The 18,041-nt window shown below is 40.3% G+C and overlaps 1 protein-coding gene across 14 annotated transcripts in view; it reads right to left on the bottom strand.

Annotated features, from left to right (window-relative positions):
* Tasp1 (taspase 1) overlaps window positions 1–18,041 on the bottom strand; it is a 225,635-nt gene that overhangs the window by 97,082 nt on the left and 110,512 nt on the right. For 11 of the 14 annotated variants that reach the window (XM_060383183.1, XM_060383190.1, XM_060383184.1 and 8 more), the window contains 2 exons: window positions 14,511–14,630; window positions 11,521–11,599 (listed from right to left, as the gene is read on the bottom strand). In XM_060383183.1, coding sequence (XP_060239166.1) covers window positions 11,521–11,599; window positions 14,511–14,630 — 199 coding nt within the window. The remainder of the gene's footprint in view (window positions 1–11,520; window positions 11,600–14,510; window positions 14,631–18,041) is intronic. The other 3 variants (XR_009591656.1, XM_060383188.1, XM_060383192.1) reach the window with 1 other exon arrangement.

The raw sequence follows: 18,041 nt of genomic DNA, 5'->3' as shown, positions 1-18,041 counted from the left end.
TGCAGCAGGCACTCCCTGGAACCTGCCAGCCAAGCCTGCCCAAGAAGCAAGCAAGCCAGCAAAGCAAGCAGAGGAGCTTCAGATCTCCCCCTCCCTCCACCCCTCAAATCAGACCCCACGTCTTACCCCAGCTCTGTAGCAGGCTACCTGTTGTGGCCTTCCCTTGCTCTCTCATCCCATTCTCAGGGAACTAAGCCTATCCTGGGGAAGCACTCTACTTCCCTCCCTCTTGTGGACCTCCTCAACCCTGCTTCCTAGTCCATCCCCATTCCCCAGTGTCAGCTCCCAATACCTGGAAACACATTCCACGCAGAACTGCCAGTGGCCACAGCTACCAGCAGCCCAGAAGCATCCCCTACCACACAACACACAGCTCCCACACCCCAGAACCAGAGAAGGCAACAGAAACCAAGGAACAGCACACTCACCCAACAAAGACCAGACATAGGCACCATGAATTACAATCATCCAAAACCCAGATGCCTAGACACCAGCATAAAACACAATCAAGAGCAGCCAGGACAGTATGCATCCACTGGAGCCTAGCAACCTACACAGTGAGCCTGAGAAATGCAATATGCCCAAAACACAAGACAAAGACCTTCCTTAAAATAGCCTTTTGGAATATGACGGAGGTTCCTGTGTTGACCAGATTTATGTTAATGTGACACAACCTGTAGTCATCAAGAAAAAGAAACCTCAATTGAGCAAATGCCTCCAAAAGATCAGGCTGTGGGCCAGGCTGTAGAGCATTTTCTTAGTGATCGATGGGGAAGGCCCAGTCCATTGCGGGTAGTGCCACCCAAGGGCTGGTTGTCCTGGGGTCTATAAGAAGGATGACAAGGCCATGGAAGCGAGCCAGTACCCAGCACCCCACCACAGCCTCTGCATCAGCTCCTGCCTCCAGATTCCTGCCCTGCTTGTTCCCCCAGGATAGGCTTAGTTCCCTGAGAATGGGATGAGAGAACAAGAGAAGGCCACAACCTGCTACAGAGCTGGGGTAAGACGTGGGGTCTGATTTGAGGGGCAGAAGAAGAGGGGAGATCTGAAGATCCTCTGCTTGCTTTGCTGGCTTGCGTTCTTGCCCTTGCTACCTTCACGATGAACAGTATTGTGGAAATGTAAGCTACGTAAACCCTTTCCTCCCCAACTTTCTGCTTTTTGGTTATGGAGTTACACTGCAACAGTACAAACCCTAAGACCGTCCTTAAATTGCAAATGAATAAATTAATTAAATAAATCTATGAAAACACAAACAAACATTGGGAAGAAATGAATAAAACCAAAAGAAAGAAGGAAAACAACTGTCTTGGAGTAACTCTAACCAAGGAAGTAAAACACTTGAATGATAAAAACTTTAAAACATGAAGAATTTGAAAAAGATATCAAAAGATAGATCTCCCATACACATGAATCAGTAGGATGAAAACACAGTAAAAATGGCCATCCTACAAAAAGCAATCTACAAATTCCATTCAATCACCATCAAAACCCCAACACGATTCTTTACAGAAATTAAAAGGACAATTTTCAGATTAAGATGAAAACACACCCAGAAAGAAAAAAGGAAAAAAACAAACAAACAAAAACAGAATAGCTAAAACAATCCTAAATAATAAAAGAACTGAAGGAGACATCAGCATCCTCACTTGAAAATTGTATTGCAGAGCTATAATAATAAAAACAGCATGGTATTGGTGCAAAAAGACATGTTTGTTCAATGGAATCAAACTGAAGACCCAAACATAAATCCACACACCTATGAACACCTGCTTTTTTTTCTAATATAAAGAAGCCAGAAATTAACACTGGGAAAGAGACAGCATCTTCACAAAATTGTGTTCGTCAAACTAGATGGCTGCATTTCAATGAATGCAGACAGATCTCTACTTATCACCCTGCAAAAAAAGCTCAACTTCAAACGGATCGAAGACCTCAACATAAAACCAGATACACTGAACCTGGTAAAGGAGAAAGTAGAAAATAGTCTTGAACTCATTAGCATAGGAAAAGAGTTTCTGAACAGAATACCATTAGAATAAGCACTAAGAATAGTAAGTGGGACCTCATGAAACTGATAAGCCTCTGTACAGAAAAGGACACTGCCATTTGGACAAAGCATCAGCCTACAGAACAAAAGAATTTCACCAACCACACATCTGATACAGGGCCAATATCCAAAATGTATACAAAACACACACACACACACACACACACACAAATAAAAATAAAAAACAACTATATATATATATATATATATATATATATATATATATATAAAACAAACTGAATTTTAAAAAAAAAAATGATGTACCAATTTAAACAGCGAATTCTCAGTAGAAGAAACTCAACTACCTGAAAAACACTTCTGGAAATGTTCAACATGCTTAGTCACAAGGGAAATACAAGTCAAAACTATTGCGAGGTCTCATCTTGCACCGTCAGAGTGGCTGAGGTAGGAAGACAAATGATGGCTGGTGCCAGCAAGAATGTTGAATGAGGCGAACCACTTGCGCACAGCCGGTGGGAGAGAGAAAACAGGAGTTAATCTCCCCAAGATTCAGCTGTGCCACTCTTGGGCATATGTCCAGCATATGCTTCATCCCATCCCAGGGACATTTAGTCAGTAATGTTCATTTCTGCTTTATTCATAATAGCCCGAAACTGGAAACAAACTAGACGGTCCTCCATATATGAATGGATAGAGAAAAGGTGGCATTTACACACTGTGATATTACTCAGAGTTTAAAAAGAATGAAATTTGCAGATAAACAGATAAACTGGGGAAAAAAAATCATCCTGAGTGAGGTAACCCAGACCCAAAAAGACAATATGGTATATATTCACTTACATGTGAAAATTAGCTGTTAAGTTCATGGTAACCAAGCTATAATCCATAAAAGCACAGAGGTCAGGCATCGAAGAAGGGCCTGGGGCAGGGGAACAGACAGATTTCCCTATGAAAGGGAAACAGAATGTATAGTTATCACGGGATGAGGGTGGGGTGGGCTGGAATGGAAGGAAAAAGCAGGGAGGTAGGAGGAGGGAGCCTGGGGAGAAGGAGCTAAGATTAAAGGACATCTGAGGGGCAGTATGGAACCTGGTGGAGCAGAAGCCTCCCAAGCCAGATACATATATTAAGGCAATCTAAGTAAAGGCAGCAAAATGGGGGAGACAGAGTTGCCACTGGACATTCATTATCACCACATGAAGCTTCTGGAACTGGTTACATCTGATTAAGCTGTTGGCCAAACCCATGGAAAACCCCAAACAAGCCAGGCTGTTCTCCACAAAATGACAGTAAGGCCCTGTTGTTGAGGACAATGCCTTCGCGATTCACTGAACTTCTCGTTGAGAAGCTGAGCTAATGGCTACGCAGAGCAGTGGTTCTCAACCTATGGGTCACAATTCCTTTGTCAAACCTCTATCTCCAAAAATATTTACATTATAATTCGTAACTAGTAAAATTACACTTATAAAGTAGCAATGAAAATTTTATGGTTGGGGGTCAAAACATGAGGAGCTGTATCAAAGGGTCACAGCACCTGACCTAGTCTACACCCTACAGTCTAGTGTTCCATACTAGAAGGTACTTTACAAGCTACCAAAGGAGAAACATAATCACCAACACAGCTACAAGCCCTGTGATCAATAATGTTGTCCTACCTATAAGACAGCCGGTGCAATGGTAACACAATGCTTATTGGAATAACCAACCAATGTCAGATTTGACCTAAGGCCCACTCCATGAGATAAAACCCATAACTGATACTGCTTAGAAGTAACCAAGAACCTGAGACTAGACAGCCCAGGGACCTAAGAGAAAACCAAATACTACTGTTCTACCCCTAATGACAGTCTGTTGTGCTCCTAGATCACTGCCATGCTCAGCCATCCTCAGAGAAGCTTCTTCCTGCAGCAGATCAGAACAAATACAGAGAGTCACAGGCAGAAAATATGAATTGGGTGAGAGACCTTAGAATACCTGGCCCTAAACAGGTTTTCTCCATCACATCCTTCCCCTCAAAGATCAGGGAATCCTGCAGAAGAAAAGATGGAAAGAGTAAAAGAGCAAGAAAGAATGGAGGACACCAGGAGAACACGACCCTTTAATCAATAGATGGACACACATGAACTAATAGAGACTGAGGTACACAGGAGCATGGGCCTGCACCAGACAGTCCTAGAGCTGAAAGCAGAAGCCACCATTTTGGTGCCTTCATTTAGATTGCCTTCTTCTGTATCTATTTTAGGAAGCTGGTACTGTATTATGTTTCCACAGTACCTCTGAAATGCCCCTTAATTTCAGCTATTTCTCCCCCATATTCCCTCTTACTTCCACACACCACTTGATCCTCCCACTCCAGCCTCAATCTATAACCTATACACTCTCTCCAATTGACAACTTGCAAACGAAAGTTAATTTTTATCTATGAGTCTTGCTGGAAAAACAAAAACAGTCAATGGAACATAAACAGTAAATTCAGATACATAATGGGATCTCTTCTAGTCTAGTCTGTTGACTGACTCTACACTCGGCAACAGCCAGTTATTCGTGTTGTCTTATTAACAACAAGCAATGACGGCTACCAAGTCTGGACAAGAATCAAGGTGGCTCTTCTTCTCCTTCCCTAGTGTCACAGAGTCCATAATTCCAGAACATTTGTCAGAGTTGAGCAGTTCCGGACACATACACACCCCACTCACTCCTCCCCACCTAAAGATGAGAACAAGATGCGAGAGTTTATTCCTTGGGCTAATGACCAAATTGCCTGTCTGTCCTTGGGAAAGCCCTATCCAGACCATAACTATTTTTTTTTTCTGCTTTTCAGTTATCACCTTCCAAGATACATAAACCCAAAACACTGGCCAGCTCTCTGGATTTTCTACAATAGCCCAAAGCACAACTCTCTTATTCTGGTCAAACAATTGCAAAATTCACTGTTCCGCCTTACCTAGGACTTGGCCACCCAACTCTACCATGTGTTTCCATCATCAGCCTCGTAACAACAGCCCCAGGAAAAACTAAGAATGAAGCAAAAACAGTCCTACAGAAAGGAGGAACAGAAAGTCTGTTCTCTCATCCTCCAATTCTAGTATTTAATCCTTTGCCTTCTGCATATCCAAATTCAAATGCAATTCTGCAAGCTATAAGCAGGAAACAACCAGTGCAGAAGACATAAACTGGAAAATAGAGAGGAAAGGGAAGCCTATAAACACCTCAGGGTGCAATTCCAGCTTTACTTACCATTGTAATTCTACTTAGCAGGATCAAATTCATGAAGTATGTTCTTATTCTAACTTCTACACCACAAGTTTGTAAAAACAGGGATTTGTGGATGAGTAGATAATCCCAAAGGAATTGAATCTCTTTCAAAAACTGACACAGTAAGGCAGACTCTCAAGACAGTTTCAAATACCCAGATATGAGGATAACACCAAAACAATAAACTAACTCAGTGAAGAAGACATTACCTAAACCAAAGCGAACACAATACCTAATATTGAGAGTTATGTGGGCAAGGAAAATAAAGCAGTGTTTCAGACTTCAGTTTGTTCACATAATTTTCTAAAGACAGGGTACTACATGCATTAGGGAATTTTGGCATTGTGTGGCAATGCTTTTTAAACATGCAGTGAAGACTAAACTGAAAGTTACTGTGACAGAGCCCCATCTCCCTATCCCCTACCTAGGTGATGTACCTGGGGCACAGCCAGCAGAAGTGAGCTGCACTTTGTCCCAGACCTCTGCTGCCACCTCCCCAAAGAGGCCAGTGGGTACTCAGGCAACATTATGTGTAGAGCCCCTTCCACCTGTTCCCTACCTGCCTCATCCACCTGGGGCACAGAGAGCAGAGCCAGCAGACAGGCCTGCAGGACCTCGGGAACATTCAGGTCCACCTGAGACACAGCTCCCAGAGGTGAGCTGCAGGGGCTCTTCCCTGAGCTCCACTGCAGCCTTGACTTCCTGAGGAGTTCTGCATTGGGAACATTTGGCCAACACCAAGGCCAGCATAAGAATACAATCCACTTTTGGGTATATGCCTAGGAGTGGTATTGCTGGATCTTGAAGTAGTTCTATTTCTAATTTTCTGTGAAAACACCAAATTGATTTGCAAAGTGGTTGTACAAGTTTACATTCCCACCCTTTTCTCCACATCCTCACCAGCATGTGTTGTCACTTGAGTTTTTGATCTCAGCCATTCTGAGAGGTGCAAGATGGAATCTTAGAGTCGTTTTGATTTGCATTTCCCTGATGACTAAGGACTTTGAGCATTTCTTTAAGTGTTTCTCGGCCATTAGAAATTCCTCTGTTGAGAATTCTCTGGTTAGCTCTGTACCCCATTTTTAATTGGATTATTTGGTTTGTTGGGATCTAATTTATTGACTTCTTTATATATTCTGAATATTAGCCCACTGTTGAACATAGTGAAGATCTTTTCCCAATCTGTGGCTGCTGTATTATTCTGTTGACAGTGTCCTTTGCTTTACAGAAGCGTTTCAGTTTCATGGGGTCCCATTAATTAATTATTGATCTTAGAACCTGAGGTACTGGTGTTGTGTTCACGAATTTGCCTGGCGAGACTGACCATGCCACCATAAAAGAGGATGAGCTCAGTCCTGATGAGACTTGAAGTGGTGGGGTAGCTTGGAGGAAGAGCTTTCCTGAGGAGAGGGGAAGGGCAAGGGGAAAGGAGGGAGGGTGGGACCAGGAGGAGGAGAGGGACTACTATTGAGATGTGAAGTAAACAACTGAATAAATAAAGTTAAAAAGTTTTTTAAAAATCCATTTTGCTAACCAGAAAATTCTCAACAGAGGAATATCCAATGGCAGAGAAACACTTAAAAGAAATGCTCAACGTCCTTAGTCATCAGGGAAATGTAAATCAAAATGACCCTAAGATTTCACCTACACCCATCAGAATGGCTAAGATCAAAAACTCAAGTGACAACACATGCTGGAGAGGTTGTAGAGAAAGGGGAACCCTCCTCCATTGCTGGTGGGAATGTAAACTTGTACAACCACTTTGGAAATCAATCGCGCTTTCTCAAACAATTGGGAATAGTGCTTCTTCAAGATCCAGCTATACCATTCCTAGACATATATTCAAAAGATGCTCAAGTACACAAGAAGGACATTTGCTCAAACCATGTTTGTAGCAGCTTTCTTCATAATAGCCAGAATCTGAAAACAACCCAGATGTCCCTCACCTGAGGAATGGATACAGAAATTGTGGTACATTTACACAATAGAATACTATGCAGCAATTAAAAACAAGGAAATCATGAAATTTGCAGGCAAATGGTAAGAAGTAGAAAAGATCATCCTGAGTGAGATATCCCAGAAGGAGAAAGACCCACGGTATATACTCAGTTATAAGTGGAGAATAGACACATAATATAGGATAAACATACTAAAATCTGTACACCTAAAGAAACTAAGCAAGACAGAGGATCCTGAGTAAGATGATCAATCCTTACTCAGAAAGGCAAAAGAGACAGACATCAGAAGAGGGAGAAAACAGGGAGCAGGACAGGAGCCTACAACACAGGGCCTTTGAAAGACTTTACCCAGCAAGATAACAAAGCAGATGGTGAGACTCTTAGCCAAACTTTGGGTGGAGTGCAGGGAATCTTATGAAAGAAGGGGGAGATAGAAAAACCTGGAAGGGACAGGTGCTCCACAAGGAGAGCAACAGAACCAAAAAATCTGGGCCTGGGGTCTCTTCTGAGACTGATACTCCAACCAAGGACCATGCATGGAGATAACCTAGAACCACTGCACAGATGTAGCCCATGGCAGCTCAATCTCTAAGTGGTTGCCCTGGTAATGGGAACAGGGACTGTCTGACATGAACTCAGTGACTGGTTCTTTGATCAACTCCCCCTGATGGGAAAGCAGCCTTACCAGGTCACAGAGGAAGACAATGCAGCCAGTCCTGATGAGACCTGATAGGCTATGGTCAGATGGAAGGGGAAGAGAGTGGACTTGGGGAGGGGCATGAGAGGAGATGAGGGAGGGAGGGAAAAGAGAAGGTGAGACTGGGAGGAGATGAGGGAAGGAGAGAGGGTGGGGTTGGGAGGGGATGAAGGCGAGGGCTATGGCTGGGATACAAAGTGAATAAACTGTGATTTATAAAAAGAAAATGAATTTTTTAAAAAAAGAATACAATCAATAAGAGCCAGGGCAACATAGCACCACCAAAGCCCAATTATCCTATAAGAAGCTCTGGATACCCTAACACAACTGAAGCACAAAAAGATGGCCTTAAGGGCTGGAGAGATGGTTTAGAGGTTAAGGGCACTGGCTGCTCTTCCAGAGTTCAATTCCCAGCATGCACATGGTCGTTCCCAACCATCTATAATGAGATCTGGTGCCTGCTTCTGGCATGTAGTCAGAGCATTGTATACATAATATATAATATCATAAGGGAGCAGGATACAGCTGGGATACAGAGTTAATAAAATGTAACTAATAATAAACAATAAAAAAAGAAAAATGGTAAGAAAGCAAAAACCCTAAAAATAAATATAAATAGATAGATAGATAGATAGATAGATAGATAGATAGATAAATAAATAAATAGATAGATAAGATGACCTTAAATCCAACCTTAAAAGGATGATAGAGGCCTTTAAAGAGGCAAAGGAATAAATCCATTAAAGAAATATAGGAAAGCACAATTAAACCAGTGAAGGAAATGACTAAAACTGTTCAAGGCCTGAAAATGAAAGTAAAAGCAATAAAAACAAAAACAAAAACTGAGGAAATCCTAGAGACAGAAAATATAAGAAAGCAACAACATAGGCAAGCATCACCAACAGCATTCAAGAGATGGAGACAGAATCCCAGACATAAAAGATGCGATAGAAGATAGTGATAGAACAATCAAAGAAAATGTTTTCTCTAAAAGAATTCCTGATGCGGAATATCCAGGCAATCTGAGATACTATGAAGAGACCTAACAGAGGAAAGTGAACAGTCCTACTTCCAAGGACCAGAAAATATTTTTAACAAACTCATAAAAGAAAATCTCCCAACCTAAAGAAAAAGATGCTTATTATAAACATACAAGAAGCCTACAGAATACCAATTAGACTGGACCAGAAAAGAAAATCCTCCTGCTATATGATAATCAAAACACTAAACACTAAACAAAGAAAGAATATTAAAAGCTTCAAGGAAAAAAGCCCAAGTAACTTACAAAGGCAGACCTATCAGAATTATCCCCCAACCCCAAACTCTCAACAGAGACTCTAAAAGCTAGAAGAGCCTAGACAGATGTCTTGTACCCTCTAAAAGATCACAGATACCAACCTAGACTACTATACCCAGCAAAACTCTCAATCACCACAGATGGAGAAAAGAAGATATTCCAAATTTAAAGACTATCCACAAATGCAACCCCACAGAAAATACTAGAAGGAAAACTCAAACACAAAGAAGGTTAACTACACTCAAGAACACAGGAAATAAATAACCCCACACCAGCAAAAACAAAAGAGGGGAAGCACACACAAACATTACCACCACCAACATCAAAATAACAGGAACTACCGATTACTGGTCATTAATACCTATCAACATCAAAGGACTCAATTCCCCAATAAAAAGATACAGGATAACAAAATGGATGTGGAAAACAGGAACCACCATTTTTGCTGCATACAAGAAACACACCTCAGCAACAAAGATAGACACTACCTCTGAGTAGTGGAAAAAGGTTTGCCAAGCCATTAGACACAAGAAGCGAAGTGGAGTAGCCATTCTTAAATTAATCAAAACAGATGGGGAAGGATGCTTTATATCTACTCCAAGGGAAAAATCCACCAAGATGACATCTCAGTTCTGAACATCTATGCCCTAAACGCCAAGGGCACCCACATTCCTAACAGAACCATTGCTAAAGCTTAACTCACACATCGAACCCCACACATTAATAGTAGGAGATCTCAACAACCCTCTCTCAACCAACAGACAGGTCATCAAGACAAACACTAAACAGAGAAATAATGAAACTAACATTTGATGTAATGATCAAATGGACCTAACAGATATCTACAGAACATTCCATTCAAAAACAAAAACAAAAAACAAAAAACAACAAACCCTCAAAAGAGTATACCTTCTTTTCAGCACTTCTCAGGACTTTGACCAAAATTTACCACATAGTTGGTTACAAAGCAAGCCTCAACAGATACAAGAAAATTGAACTAACACCTGTTTTTTATCAGACCACCATGGATAAAGCTGGACTACTACAACAGAAAACCTACAAACTCATGAAAACTAATCAACACCCTACTGAATGGCCACTGGGTCAGGGAGGAAATACAAGAAATTACAGATTTCCTAGAATTCAAGGAAAATGAAAATAGTTTGAATCTTTTTAAAATGAAATGTAGTTGAAAATGAAAAGTAGTTGAATCTTTTTAAAAGGTACTTGGGAATTATTTACCTCCCAGCCATGTTCAAGGAAACAGGTTTTCATTTTTATTCTACTTACTATCTTACTTTTGGAATGTTTTATCATTCTCTATTCCCTTTCTGACAGCCCTAGGGACCAGGACCAACCCATTCCAGATGAAGGGATCTTGGAGGACACTCTAAGGTAAACATGCTTGGGTCTGAAGGGAGGGAAGACACAGTCCAAAAACTGATACAGCATGTCAGTGAGTTCAAACAGCATATGACAATTTAGTAATACATTGTAAATTACAGTAGATCACAGGACAATTAAGCAGGATGGATAGGCAAGCTATTGTACTGACAAAAAAAAAAAAAAAAACAAAACTAATGTGGTCAGAAACTGAAGAGGCAGAAGAATAGAAGGCAGACGTATCAATGCTACATGAATATGATAATAGAGGAGAAGGGATGGACAGCCCTGACATTGTCCACCATTGGCATCACCAGATAAAGAGAAGGGGCTTCAAGTAAATTGGGACCAGAATTATAAAAATCTGAAAACAGACTATTACTCTACATTAAACCCTCCCCTATTGACCACCCCTACAGTACACAGAAACATACACACAAACACACATGCATGTGCATGCTTGCATACACAAATACTATACCACACGTGCTCACTATTTCAATCATCTCCAAATTATAAACTTTCTTAATATAAGTACAAAAGGGCTCTGTTATTAAAAGCTGGAGGAATGTTATAGGAAACACATTCAGAAGCACATCATGCGGGTTTTATGGCAACATTTTACATGATAATTTTTTTAAATGCTCCACTGCTTTGACATCACTTGTGATGTGAATATAGCCATCCATGGGTCATTAGATAATAAACACAATAAAGTTATAGTTAATGTCAGTTGTACTGATGGAAGTTTGCAAAGTTTTTCTAATAGGAAACTAAACAATCTTTAAAACTTCTCAACATTAATGATATTTTTATGCATCTATGCTCTCTTAAATGTTTCCTTCAAAATACCGATTTTAATGATTAAGCGAGTGACAGGGTTGTAGTCATGAAGAATGGTCACGAAAGCAGCAAATACCTGAGGTACTCACAGCTGTGGAATAGGGGTTTTGAGCGCCACTATTTTCAGCCCAGCAGCCACATCCATAAAGAGCAGCCTAGGAAAACAGAAAATAGGTGCATATAATAAGTTCTAAATATTACACACAACTATCAGTCTTCAGTACAAGATAAAGTCATATCCATCTGATAAAACTGTTTATTAATGATATACAAAATAGACAACAAAACGAAATATAATGCTCTATGCTAATTAAAAATAGAAATATGAGAATTCCTATCTCAAGAAAAGAAGGTAGACTAAAAACCCGGGAAGACTAAAAACACCACACCAGGAGTTGTTTTCTTGTGCACACACGCATATACATGAGCACACATGGAGAAAACAAAAAATAAAAAAGAGTTTAAAGGAGAAGTTGCATAAAAACTGTGCAAATAGTTTTAAAACTCTCAACGCTCTATCTTCTATTTGTAGATATGCAATGCATTACTGTTAACCAAACTCACTCTGCTAGGCCAAGGACACCAGAACTTACTCTTCTTAGCTAACTGTATCTTTGACTAACCTCTCCTTGTCCCTTTCACTCTGTTCTCCCTAGTGGCTAGTCACATTTAAGAAATCAATATGCACATAAATCAACCGATGTTATTTGAATATATAAATACATTATATGACTCATGAAGACATGAAGGCATTATATGTCATTCAAAAAATTACTAGGGCTGAAGAGATGGCTCAGTGGATAAATACTTGCCATGCAAGCATGCGAACTGGAGTCTGGATCCCGAAGCCTACATAACAAGCCAGGCAGCAAGGCAGTCACCTGGAACCCCAGAACTAGAGTCAGAAATAACCCCTGGGACTAGCGGGTTAGCTTGAACAGCCTATTATTGTTGGTATTGATGTCGCATTATTTACTACCTGTTTGTAATTAATTTCAGATACTTAAAAAGGTACTAGGGCTATAGATGGAAGTTCTCATAAACAGATATTTGCACCATTCAATGAAGAACTTTGCACCAGTTAGAAAAGCTCAATAGGATACCGTTCCTATATAAGGCAGTGAGTTCTCATAACAGAAACAGATGGTTGCTTCATGGGCATTCCTGCGGGGAGAACACTGGAGTGAATGAGGTCTAAGGACATAAAAATAATAATAACAGAATGCCATAAAATGTTTAAATTTTATCTGAACACTGTTCTGCAAATGCATAATCAACAACCCCTATCACTATTTTTACTGAGAAATATAATGTGGAACTTAAACATTATATCATTCTTCTAGAACACAGTAAGATATACACTGTGGTGTTCATCTTCTAGAACGTAGAAACCAGTAAAGTCTAGTAATTCTTTCCTCATATCCCAGCTATAAACTGTAATAATTACACGCTAAAGGAAGTTAATTCTAGTTCAAAGTAAATTTCACAATCGCTTTCTATTACATATCTACAGCAGCTATGCTAATTTTTAAAAATAATTTAGTTGAGCATTTACAATGTACTGAAATGTATCTTACTGCTGCACATCTTTACTTAGACTCTGAAGGACATGCTTTTGGGCTTCACAGTTTTCTCTCTCATTTGATGCTTCACAGCTCCAGATTCCTAATGTCCTCTTGACCAAGCAATTTAATACAAATAAGTGACTGTGTTTTCCTGTAAGCACTGTCTCCTTTACTGTACATCCTTTTATGACGTTTTGGCTCTCGTAACTGTGTCTTCTTAAACACCCCAAGTGGAGCAAGTCAATGCACAAATTTCATAGACACCCATGCATGGTGGCAAAATGGCTTCAAGACATCTGTACAGTTCTGATGCTGTTGTTTACCACACAAAACAAACAAAAACTGGAGAAACTGAAGAATTACAAAGAAATGGAGGCAAATCAGGATATTAAAAGCTTGATTTTCTTACTCCAAACCTGACAAATCTACAGTTCCATAATGTAGAAAAAATGTGATTGAACAAATGCTTTCACAATGAGTGTAAATAATATGATAAATAATCACTCCCCATAAATTTTCTATGTGCTACACAAAAAGGAACATAAAATCATTTAATATTACCATCCATACCCCAATAGTATAAGACTACAAGAAACCTGGACACATCAAGGCTGACTGAGAAATAACACTGGGAGCTTTGCAAAGGCATCTATCACAAATGAGCTCTAAGCTATACCTAACAACCATGAACAAAGCACCAGTGACATTGGTTGTTCTTGAAATGTGAAGCATACAAATAATGAGCTTCATTTCAAATGGAAGACAAAATCCAAATACTAATTTTAAATAAAATCCTCATGACCTCTTTAAAAGACTAGAGTATCCTGATTCACAAAAAAATTTTCTATGATCAGAAGATGTACACAGAATCAGGTCATAATACCCACTGCCCTTAGTATAACAAATTCATTATTAGATTTCAGAAGACTGAAGGTGGAGAAGGCATGTTCAAAACAGTTCTGCAAGAGAACTAAGAATAAGCAAGCTTCACATAAATCCGAGCCTTTCGTTAGTACATACACGTCTGTAGGATGGGGCTGACTAGAAATCTCAGCTACTCTGTAAAATGGCTAAAGTCACAGGAGAGACATAGAGTGCCTTAAATGGAAAGAATAAAATGCATGCTAAACCGACATTCACACTTTAAGCACTGGGCAATATCAGGGGTGCCAGTTCCTACAGAGCGGTATCTACTCCGCAAGATGGAAATCAGTATTTACTGAATGTCTACTACAAAAATAGGCCAGTGCCACCCAAGCTGCTGAGTGCAGGGAAGGTGGGGTTACTGGTTATAAAGACCAGCAAGAGCCCTTTAAAAAAGGCTCTTAAAAAAATAATACTAAAAAGGAATTTTGTTCCTGAGCTATAAGAAGTAAATGCTCAAGAACAAGGATTTTTATTTTTCTATGGGAAAAAAAATGTCCTAGTAATTCAAAAGTTGTGCTTAGGATAGATGTGATTTTGTTTTACAAAGGAGTTTGAGAAACCCACAAATGCTCACCTGCCCCACTCTCCCTGGATGCTTCAAGGCCAGGCCACCACTGGAGACAGCAGCAGCGACATTCCCTTCCTGATCGACGACCACAGCGCCCACTGTGTCCAAGGTGCCTGCGTCATTTTCCTGTGGAACAAAGGGGACAGAGCGTGAGACACCTACGTGTGACTACACAGCAGACATCTGTTCACCAGGGATGGTGTCATCTCAACTCAAAAATGCTGGAACTAGTCCTTAACAAAAGCATTCATACTTGCTCATTCCTTTATTATTTTTTTTCTCTGAATCTCAATGATTAAATAAATAAGTGAGAATCTGTGTGTGAAAAGATCTGTGATATAAATAAGCCACTCTTGTTTTTAAAGATTACATGCACAGTCCCAGGAGTTCTGCATTCAGAAAGGGGGGAGAACGCCATCCATCACCTTGTGGCACAGGAGACTACCATCGTCCTCTCAATCCCTTGCATGGGAGAAACTTTACAACATGGCCCCTTTCCTGCTGTACTAACGTGCTTGTCAGCTGACGACAGCCAACTGTGTTAGTAGAAGGAGCCTTTTGTGTCTCTTTGCCTTCTCACCAGTCCCGCATAGTTAAGGATTTAAAATGTATTAATGATGAGCAACTGTCTCCTACCACAAAGGTTTCCTGGTCGTCCATTCCAAAAAGACAAACTATTAGATAAGAATAGAATTAAAAGAGGCATGGAAAAAATCCTTACCATACATTAAAAAGGAAACTTAGTGCGGGCAGATAGGTCAACAGCAGTCAGGGAGTATTCTTGGCTAGTGCAAGGGTTAAAAACCCTGAAGGAATGACAGAACCAAGCACAAGCCCAGGTTCACAGGAGTAGCTCCTAAGAACAGCTAGCTACCCTGGGCTGGAGACAGATACCCGGACTACGGAGCGGCTCTTCATTTGTGCTGAGACCGCCAGTGCACTAGGAGTTGGAGTGACACATAAGGCATCACAAAAACGTCCAGGACACCCTGGAGCCATTTAGCTAACTGGCTGAGGGAGCTTTCGCATCAAGGAAGTACAACTCAAACAAAAACTTTCTTCTCTAAAATAAACTGAAGGTGAAAGGTAGAGAGTGTCACAAATTTTTTATTGTAAATATAACAAAAAAGAGTTACATATTTCTACTCCAAAGTCCTAACAACAAAACAATGGATGACAGTACTGACTTTGGCAGAAAAAGTCCATAGAGATGAAGTAAGAATAACAATTCTAATCTCACCCTGAAAGAAGAAACCAACAGAACCATGTAGTCTTGTGGTTCTTCTCATGGACAGAAACCTAACTTTCAGGGGCAGTTTCAGGCTCAGCCATCAACTCCCTGAGTAGACATCTAGGCCCTGTGTACAGCTTCACTTGGCATCTACTTAGGATTTGAGTAGATGTGTGTTCCCTGTATGCGTAGCAAGCCCAGTGGGGATTACACAGTCTGGGCCACCACCGTGTCTGAACAAGCCTGTCTCCCTTCCTTAAGAACTAACTTCATGTGATGTCAGAGGCTGCTACTAAGTAAAGATTTAAAAGCAATGACTTTGCTCCTCAGCACCATTTCTCTTCTTTACCAGGTAAGATTAAGAATCAAAGGATAGAAACGCACCAAGGTACACTTGGAAAAACAAGGTCTGACAGCATTCTTTTAGGCTATCATCAGTCCCAAACCAAAAAGGAAGGTTTTAAGTTGAATGTGTTAAGTATTCTTACAAATCATTTCTAAATTTTTAAGCTTTGTAACCGGTTACAAAAGTGTACAAATTACAAGTCTTTTGTCTTTTACAGCAGGGTTTCTAAAGCGTTAATGCACAAACAGATCACACAGACAATCTGGGTAAGTGAAGATTCCTGTGGAGTTTCCCAGGAACTAACCAAGTGTGGGGTCAGGGAGCCATGGGAGGAGAGAGGTAGCTGGCTTGGAGTAAGAGTGGGTTCCAGAAGTGTCCAAACCCAGAAAACCTCATCCTGCAATCAGCAGGAGTAGGACCACTCCCTCTGGGCCCCAGCAAGCCCTGGAGCACGTAGCCCTGCGCCCCACCCTTGTCCTCCTACGGCATCATGTAGCATGGCAGCCAGATTAAACTTCCTGGAATTCCTTACAAATGAGACACCCTCAGCACCCTGGCCCCAGCCAAAGCTGTATGCTCACCCTGATGCCACCCAAAGGTTTAAGTAGCCTTTCTTCCCCCAATGAAACAAGCTGTCTAACTGCAGCTTCCTCCTGAGAAATCTGTTTCTTGAGTGCTCACCATACCATAGGCCAGGAACAGCAGTTTTTACTTTGAAAAACAAGTACTATGTTGAAGAGATAGGGAGAGAGTGGGCAGCCTTGTCTTGTCTCCGATTTCAGTGGGATTGATTTAAGTTTCTCTCCATTGAGTTTGATGTTGGCTATAGGCTTGCTGTACATTGCCTTTACTATGTTTAGGTATGTGCTTTGTATCCCTAATCTCTCCAAGACTTTAAATATGAATGGATGTTGGATTTTGTCAAATGCTTTTTCAGCATCTAAGGAGATGATCAGGTGGTTTTTCTCCTTCAGTTTGTTTATATTGTAGATTACACTCATGGATATCCATATATTGAACCACCCTTGCATGCTTGAGATGAAGCCTACTTGGTCATGGTGGATGATATCTCTGATGTGTTTTTGGATTTGGCTTGCAAGTATTTTATTGAGTATTTTTGCATCAATATTCATAAGAGAGACAGATCTAAAGTTCTCTTTTTTTGTTGGGTCTTTGTGGTTTAGGTATCAGGGTGAATGTGGCTTCATAGAATGTGTTTAGTAATGTTCCTTTTATTTCTATTTTGTGGAATAGTTTTAAGAGAATTGGAGTTAGCTCTTCTTTGAAGGTCTGGTAGAATTCTGCACTGAAACCATCTGGCCCTGGGCTTTTTTTGAAAGAGAAACTTTTGATGACTGCTTCTATTTCCTTGGGGGATATAGGACTATTCAATCTATTTACCTGATCTTGATTTAATTTTGATAAATGGAATCTATCAAGAAAATTGTCCATTTCATTTAGATTTTCAAATTTTGTGGCATATAGGCTTTTGTAGTAAGACCTAATGACTGTTTGGATTTCCTCAGTGTTTGTTGTTATGTCCCCCTTTTCATTTCTGATTTTGCTGATTTAGACAGCTTCTCTCTGCCTTTTAGTTAGTTTGGCTAAAGGTTTGTCTATCTTGTTGATTTTCTCAAAGAACCAGCAAATGATTATTTTGATCTTCTTGTATCTGTTGAAGCTTGCTTTGTGACCAACTACATGGTCTGTTTTCGAAAAGGTTCCATGAGGTGCTGAAAAGAAGGTATATTCTTTTGAGTTTGGGTGAAAAGTTCTGTGTACATCTATTAGGTCCATTTGATTTAGGACCTCTGTAAGTGTCATTATTTCCCTATTTAGCTTCTGTCTAGATGATCTGCCCCTTGGTAAGAGTGGAGTATTGAAGTCTCCCACTATTAAGGTGTTGGAATCGACATGTAATTTCAACTTTAATAATGTTACCTTTACAAATGTACATGTT

The sequence above is a fragment of the Meriones unguiculatus genome, chromosome 4 (assembly GCF_030254825.1).
Source record: "Meriones unguiculatus strain TT.TT164.6M chromosome 4, Bangor_MerUng_6.1, whole genome shotgun sequence".
In the NCBI taxonomy this organism is placed as follows: domain Eukaryota; kingdom Metazoa; phylum Chordata; class Mammalia; order Rodentia; family Muridae; genus Meriones; species Meriones unguiculatus.
This window is presented reverse-complemented; position numbering and strand designations above follow the sequence as displayed.